This window comes from Silurus aristotelis (assembly GCF_946808225.1).
Source record: "Silurus aristotelis genome assembly, chromosome: 16".
Taxonomy (NCBI): domain Eukaryota; kingdom Metazoa; phylum Chordata; class Actinopteri; order Siluriformes; family Siluridae; genus Silurus; species Silurus aristotelis.
Window position 1 is genome coordinate 1,032,827 of NC_139589.1, and position 8,728 is coordinate 1,041,554.

At 38.4% G+C, this 8,728-nt stretch overlaps 1 protein-coding gene across 2 annotated transcripts in view; it reads left to right on the forward strand.

Moving 5' to 3' along the window:
• gabrb4 (gamma-aminobutyric acid type A receptor subunit beta4) overlaps nt 1–7,301 on the forward strand; it is a 64,856-nt gene extending 57,555 nt beyond the window's left edge. For both annotated transcript variants that reach the window (XM_083564374.1, XM_083564375.1), the window contains one exon: nt 866–7,301. In XM_083564374.1, coding sequence (XP_083420500.1) covers nt 866–1,222 — 357 coding nt within the window. In that variant the 3' untranslated portion in view covers nt 1,223–7,301. The remainder of the gene's footprint in view (nt 1–865) is intronic.
• The last annotated feature ends 1,427 nt before the right edge of the window (nt 7,302–8,728 follow it).

The following is an 8,728-nucleotide window of genomic DNA, read 5'->3' on the forward strand; positions in this document are numbered from 1 at the left end:
AGAAGAACCTTTTTTGTAGAAGCACTTAAGAAAATGTTTTGAATGACCTCGATTAATTCCTGGTTAATTCATCACTCAGTTTTCTTTTAATCCAATGTAATAAAGTGCTTTATATGAAGTGGTATCAAAAAATATTCAAGATTAGTTTTGTAACACGACAGCAGATGGCAGCACACAGATGCGTGCACAGTCACAGGGAGCACCGAACCTCATAAGTCGGTGTGCCGAAAGTCCTGTGTACATCAGAAGTTCTGAAGATCTCACTTCCACACCCACCCTACTCGCCAGATTTGGCTCCTGTAGCCTTCCCAAATATGAAGATCCAGCTGGCCGTTTTTGACACCGTTGCGGAGATCCGGTGCGAATCGCAGAGGGTGCTTGAAGCGATTCGAAAAGAAGACTTCCAGGACACGTTCCAGAAGAACACCGGGAGCACTGAAGGTTTGAAGGTGATCGTGTGGAAACGTCGATTAATAAAGTACTTTCTTGTAAACAGAGCGAATCTCCAAACGTTTGATACCAACTCATATGAAAAACTGTATAAACTGTATGATCAAGGATTTGGGATGATTATCGGGTGTGAAGAACATTTTTTACTCTATTTTCTGCTACAACAAACATTGTGTGCGATGGGAAGTTTCTATAAAAGTTCTTCACAGAACCGTACAGCTTGACCAAGGACCATTTAAGAACCTTTATTATTAAGAGTGTAGAGTTTGTTGTAAAAGTGGCATCGTATCTTCATTGCATTTGCATGAGATGTGAGAAGATTGTTTCGAGGTGTCATGGATTTTCGTGGTCGTGACCATCTCTTTCTTTTTCTACCGCCGCCTTTTTTGTTGTTGTTGTTTTGTCTGTTATTAAGGTGGACGCTTACGGGAACATACTTCTCACCACTCTGGAGATGAACAATGAGGTGATGCCGTCAGACGTAGGCAGCAGCGTAAGTGACTCGCGCAACTCCGTCATGTCGTTCGACAGCTCGGGCGTGCAGTTCCGCAAGCCTGTCGGTTCCTCGCGCGACGGTTTCGGCCATCACTCGCTGGAGCGCGGCGCCATGCGCAGCCGCGCCAACTGCCGCCTGCGGAGGCGCTCGTCCAAGCTCAAGCTCAAAATCCCCAACCTGACGGATGTGAGCACCATTGACAAGTGGTCGCGCGTGATTTTCCCCATCACGTTCGGATTCTTCAACCTCATCTACTGGTTGTACTACGTGAATTGACACACACACACGTCCTCCCAGGAAACATGGGCCATATTTTGAGAGCACACACTGAATTGGCTTTGATACAATTGAAAAATATGTATACACATATAGGAAAAGTTCATACATGTATATGTATATGCATATTTCTTATATCTTATATTTCTATACACGCAATGCGGAAAGGACCTTTCTGATGTAAAAAAAAAAAAAAAAAAAAAGTATTATATAGATTGACTTGAATGTTTAAGAATCACGTGAGACAAACGTTTCTTTTTTTTTTCTTCTGAAAACTAACAAAACAAACAAACAAACAAACATACGAACAAAAAAAATCCTCCTGAGGGGTTGGGACTAAGGACTGCATGATATTTTTGCTAGAAGAAAGATTGCAAGATAAACAGAAAAAAAAAAACGGATACGGCAGAACATCATCACGGCTTTTTATCGAATACATACTGCGATCAAGCTTTTCCGAATGCAGCTCATGAAATCAGTCGTGGCTCGTATGCTTTCGAGAGCACAGAATGGGCCGAACACGTTCCTCCAGCCCTCAATCCTCCTATCAGTGCCCTTCCTTTTGGTCCCTCGTGGAAGGGACTCGTGATTTTCTCCCCCTGGTTCTATGCTGTACAGCAAAACTCCTCTTCTGGATTATGTGTAGTTTCCTTGATTTTCTTTTTTTTCTTTTTTTGGTGAGAGACTTTTCTCTATAGGTATAAAGCTCTGGTCACTGGTTTACACTGGACGGCCATCCCGCGTAAACACACACACACACACACACACACACACACACACACACACACACAGACCCCACCAAGAGACTCCTTTTTTTTTTTCTTTTCATTTTCGTGAGCGTTTTTTGGAAATTGTTTTGATTTTATTCGGGTTGTGAGGATTCCGACTAGCCGACTGGTTGCTCTTTTTTTTTTTTCTTTGGAAATGTTCTGAAAAGAGCAGTTCGTTCAAAAAGCATAAAGTTCTAGAGTTAGCGCATCGCTAGATAACGAGCCACTTATACGCATCGTTCGTTCCTTTTTTTTTTTTTTTTTTTTTTTTTTTGCTCTCTGTTCCTTTTTTTTATTACAAATTTTTTTTTTGAGAAAAAGGATCAAACAACATCAAGTGTACATTTCTTCAATATCCTCATCGAATATGGTTAGGGAGAATAATTCTTGCTTTCTTCTTGTTCCTAGTGATATTCATCCGTTTTGTAGATAAAGTGCTCATCATTATCGACTCACCATCGATTTTGTGTTGTGCAAGGATGTGAAAAAAAGAGACCGTGGTGAGCTACAGTTGCTTGTCCGAGCTTGTTTTTTGTTTTTTTTCGAAGTCAGTCGATCACCTATATGAAGTTGTGTTTCAAAAATGAACAGAGTAAAACGTGTATTAAAACGGATGGTCATTGTTTTAAAAATCTGCTAAATATTCGAGCCCATCGTGTGACCTGGTATTGTACGTGATATCTCGCTCATCTTTAAACGGCCCACAATTGTTTCGTTTTTGTGTTTTTTTACTTGTTTATTTTTTTTTTTTAGGTAAATTTTTGGTTCCTCTATAATGTGCCTGTCTGCAACCTGAAGTAGGTGTCCTCAATCGATCACTGAAGTAAAAGAGGGCTACAAATGGCGCTCGATCTTTGACCTGCAGACCCACCCACAGCCCTGATGTTACACATCTCTTAGGATTCAATCCCAAAGACTGATGACATCAGCATGATCAGGAAACAAAAAAAAAGAGCTTCTGAGTCTTAATGGGGCAAAATAAGATGTACGATAAAAGCCATGAACTGACGTGACAACCAAAAAGGCCTATAAACCCATTCTTATGTCATTCTTTCTGCTGAATTTCAGTGTAAAATCCACTCATCATCTCATGCAGCAAAGGTCATGTACGCAACCACAAACACACACACACACACACACACACACACACACATATGCACACCAGGTGTTATGAGATCCATCTTGCTCCATCTAAAGCTGCCCGATCTCAGCAGGGTTTGGGTCATTCATGAGGTACCAGATGGATGTGTGAATGGATGGATGCACATTGCAAAGGTTTTGTCTTTGACCAGACATCAGGGCCGGTAGAGCTCGAGAGCCCTGAAATCTTCTGCGGCCCCAAAGGTTTAGGAGGTTCTGAGCAGGTCTCAGTTCTCAGAGCCGAGTAGATTCCACCGGCTCTCTGCTCTCGCTCTCATCACATTCCATCCACCATTCCATATGAGAACCTGGGACAAGCAGGACTAACGGGAAGAGAAAAGAGAGTGAAAGAAATAAAACAATCATGGAAGCTCCTGAAGGTCAAAGATGTTCACTCATGATCACATGACAGAAAGTGCAGAAAAAAACGGTGGTTGCAAAATAACTTTATATCAAGTGTAGCAATGTTCATGTTGCGTGTGTATTCCATGAACCAGCACTGAATGAAAGCAGATGTGAAGTTTTCTGCAATTAGACATTGATTAAATGCTCAGTTTAAACTTATTATATAATCACACGTGTGTACGGACGAAGCGGTTCAGACGAGTGCACCCTCTGTAGCTGGAGAAAAACTATCCCTAGTTTAATTTGATAAAGCGAACGTTTTTCTGAAACTTTGCTCATGAGGTCACATGACTTTTGCTTGAATGATCGCACGATTGAAAGGTGGCCATGGAACGGTCTAGAATTCTATCAGCCCTGTTTGAACATTCTGGCACCTACTGTATGTGGAGAAATATGTCGAGATGTTATATTACAGGTTTTCTCAAAGGCTATGAAAATGATATGAGCTTGAACAAACAGTCGTGAATTTTTCTACCGTAAATAATTCATCACGTAAATTAGGACACGCCTAAAAAAACGGCTAAAACGGATTTTAAATGAAACACAGATTTTTATGTCTTTGTTTCATTTGTCAAATCGATCGTTTATAGAGTAAATCACATGACTAATAATATTCAACTGATAAATGAACAATTGTATTATTTATTGGGAGTTTCTACGCATGCTGCTTGAACGTGAACGTACATCGAAAACGTATCCTGGTTCGTTTCTGGTCACGAATCGAAATTAGCGAAAATGAATAGCGTAAAAATGTATATTTCGCCATGTCATCATTGCTACGTGTAACGTTGACGATCAAAGTGTGGCGATTTCTTTTCCCCTACAAATCGACCGAATCCCAACGCAAGAGTCGGCGTAATCAGACCGTGAAAGCATTTGTACGCAAATAACGTGCGACGTCTGTACCGCAGCAATACGACACGAACACCACATGGCGAGTCGATTTCAAGCCTGAGATCTATCGAAGATCCGATTCCATTCAAACCTGCGTTAATCCGATCCTGTATCCTGTTCTTGTACTAATAATAATAACAATATGTGTGTTTCTAATTGCTAACGCAAACCCGAACAAAATGAGCCACGTGGAATATACACGCGATTCTTTAAAAGGCGCTGCTCTGCGTTTCCTGAGTATCCACATGCGTCTTTCTTTCCCCGTTATGAGATTTTCGGTCATGCAAGTGATTAAGTGCATTCGATAGAGGAGATGCTAATTTACGGCGGGTAACTGGCCAAAAAAATCTAAATACTTAAATATATGTAGCAACACTGGGGTGGGAGGGAGGGGGGGGGGTGTCTCTTGTGACCCGTCTTGCTAATCGCTACGGTCGTATAATTTTATCTGGGAAAATAACATGCCCATGTGATCATCATGTGATGAAGCTTCAGCAGAACATTAAGAAAAATGTGTTCGATGATTTTTCTCTCTGCTTTCGTAGCATCTTCGTCATGAATTTGGACACGAGGAGCCCCCTTTTGTTTTGTTTGGGTTTTTTCCGTGGAGAGGTCGAGGGTCAATCGTGCTGCCTCGTTTTTACCGAGCGCAAAAAACAAAAGTCAGTGATTGTTAGTTATTGAACTTCTATGTTAGACATTTGTTTTGCATGAGATCAGGTTTGGGCAGGGAGATACAGTATGAACCCTGTTAGCATCTTTGACCGTAGAATCGCTCCTAGCATCTGGGAGTTCGGTCACGTTCTGTACCTTCAAAACTGTGAGTTCAAGAGGAAAATATGGTTCATATGGTTCTTATCCTAAAATCCTGAAACCTATCCAATTAAAGGAAGAGTCATTTTTTTTTATAAACTACACGACTACAAAGAATTTACCATGACGGCAGTGTTTTAAAGAGAACCCTCGTGCACGGCAGACCGGCGCCGGCGATGACTGTGTCGATCCGGCCTACTGGAGGATGTGTCACAGTTCTTGTCTTAATGGTTTTGGAGTAAATAATTTATGTTCGAATTCTTTGTCGATCTTATATCATATAAATATATATATATATTGTATATGTTTAAAAGGGAAAGCTTTATATAATATATACTATCAGGGATGGGATGGGGGCGGGGCTAAATAAATAAAAAAAAACGACGATGGACAACACGTCATTTCTTATCACTTCACTTCATTCACTCCAAAATCATCCAGATTAATCCATCCGCATCCAAATCACGGTTTTTTTTAACGCCAGTTCATTCTTTTTTTTTTTGTTTTATTTTGTTTTGTTTTTCGCCACAAAAACACCAGAAAAAGGAAGAACAAAAAACTGTTGAACTGATTTCAATGTGAATTTTTTCTTGCCTCTTGTGTATATGTGTAATTACATGTGAATTGTATTGTAAATATGATATCTTTCATCTATATTTCTTAATGCATGAACTGGAAAAAAAAACAAAACAACAGGGCAGTTGGTAGTAACAGCTAGCCTCACTGCGACTGGCATGGACAGCTTTTGCAGCACCTGCGTAACTTCTGCAAACAAAAACCTCTGGAAAAAAAAAAACCGTCAAAGGAAAAAAAAAAAATTACAGGAAATGAGTGTTTTTCTTTTCTTTTTCTTTTTTATGTTTCGATTTGTTTTTTGTTGCATGATTTTATTTATTTACTTATTTATTCATGCATTTAATTTTATTTACTTATGTTCGTTTGTTTGTTTGTTTACTTTTACACAAAAAGTAAAAAAAAAAAAATGACTTGCTTCTGAGGTGCTTTTACTTTTGCACTCCTGATCCAGGAAGCGATCGAACTTCACACACTACAGTTACAAGAAAAAAGAATTTGTATGATAAAGGAAAAGGAATCCATCACGATATAATATTCGGATAATCAAATGAAGGGAATATGCACATCTTCATTCCTTCTTGATTTCTTTTTTATATCTCATGTTTAATTACGGACAGATCGATCAATCGATAGATCAATATATGCACCCAGTGAACATTAGAAAGCATGAGCGATCAAGGAAAAGATCTTGAGCTTGAGCTGTGTGAATTCAGAACCGTTCTGATGATTATATTCTTTCATTTGCTTTTCTTGACGACACAAACTGAAAGGCCTTTGACGTTTGTAAAATAAACAAAAATGAAATAAATCGATCAAATCTAGCTGAGAAAAAAATATTCCAATTATCCAATACGAAATGCAACCATGCAGAAAATGATTTTATTATTATTATTATTATTATTATTATTTAAAATAAAACCCACTCTTCGCTGATTCTAAAATTAAATCCTTCTTCTGTATTTTTTATCCGTTTTTTTTTCCTTTTCTAATTGCTCGTATTTGTTGTGTTAAAAAAAAGTCGTTAATTCCTATCGTTGCTGTTGTTTTTCTCACAGAAAACGGAAATATATTTCTACTTTACATGATGCCCTGAGAGTTATGAAACAATTGCGTTTTGTGTTGTACTGGTTCGGTTCACTCTTTTTTCCTTTTTTTTTCTTTTTTTTTTTTTTTCTTTTTTTTTCAATAACTATTATTATTTGTTCTGTTAATATATCGATGTTATGATGATTTCTTTTTTTGGAGGTATTATTTGTCTTCATGAAAATCAACATTTGTAAAGTTGTATTTCCATTTCTTTTGTCAGTGCCAATTTAATGTAATGGTGTCCGTCAGCTTTTCTAGGTGTTTGAGCAAAAATGTGTTTTTTACTAATACAAAACTGTAACAGTATGTGGTACAAAAAAAAAAAAAAGAAAAAAAGAGAAGGGTTATACTTAACCGACTGACTTTTTACAAATAAAGGCTTATACAGTAAAGAACCGGAACGCAGACGTCTTTTCGTTTGCCATTTGTGGACTAAAGGTTCAGCTTGAGGAACTCCATTGAACTGATTAGTCCTCAAATGGTAAATCATCATTTATATATATATATATTTATTTCTATATAAGTTTAGAAGGTGTGGCGTTTTTTGGATATGGACTCTGAAACACTCTGATGCATCTCTTTATTTTTATTTTCTTTCTTTGCTGTGTTTTGGGGTTGTTTTTTTTCTGTTGTTTTGTAATGGCTGCTGGGAAAAAGCGAAGGAAAATAACTGTAATATGTTTAAAAAAAAGAAAGAAAAGAAAAGAAAAAAGGAGCAGAAGCAAGAAAACGGCCATAAGCATTGTCTTGTATAATTAATCTGAATTTGATTAAAGTCATGGTACATTAATAAGGATATACCTCCCTCCCAACCCTTTGGTCCTGAATAAAGAACCAACAGAACCCCTGCTGGAAGAGTGTTCTCTTTGCCCTGTACTAAATCCTGGCCTCATGACCTGAAACTTTACTCTATTATACTTATTATGTTGGGATTGTATACAAATTTTCTCTCTTAGATACACGTCTCTGACACAAGCGTGGTGTAGTTAGTTTCTGTCCACGTGTGTCTGAAGACGGATAAATCCACCAAACTGCAGCGTCTCTGGTCCCAGCTGTTTCAGTAAACCTAGACTTGTATAAAAATGAGTTGTCTTCTTTACCTCCTTTACCTCTTTTACCTCCTTAGTAGGCTTCAACTTCATCTAATACCATGTTACGGTAAGCTTTTTTTTGCTAACATTAGCATACTGAATTAATTGAGTTATCAAACCCTGTTTTCTCTGCTGATGCTTGTAACATCAATTTCTATCGCTAATATATATCACTCAACTTCTGATGCATTCGTTAGCAAACTGACCAAACAAACTTAGCAAACGAAAGTTCCTGTGCTAGTCATGTATTTGAAACTGAATAGATTTCCATTCAAAATTCAATCACGAATGTAGGATCAATTTATTGGGACACCTGAATTTTCCAGCATTCCAGCATGGAATGACATTTTCCATTCACTTAAACTAGGAGACCCAAACCAGTTCCAGCATCACAATGCCCCTGTGCACAAAGCCAGCTCCATGAAGATCTGCTTTCCATGGGCTGGAGTGGAAGATCTCCTGCTATAGAGCTCTAAACCCTATTGAACCCCTTTGTGATGAACGTGAACGCTGACTGCACCCCAGGAACCTCCTCACCTTCTCACCTACATCACTACCTGACTTTAATAACACCCTTGTAGCTGAATGAATCTCTAACAATATCTAATGAAACATCTTCCCAAAAGAGTGGAGCTCATTAAAACAGCCAATGGGGAGTAGATGTGAAATCAAATAATCTAAAAGCACATAGCAGTCTTATGGTCAGGTGTCCACAAACCAAAACTTGTTCA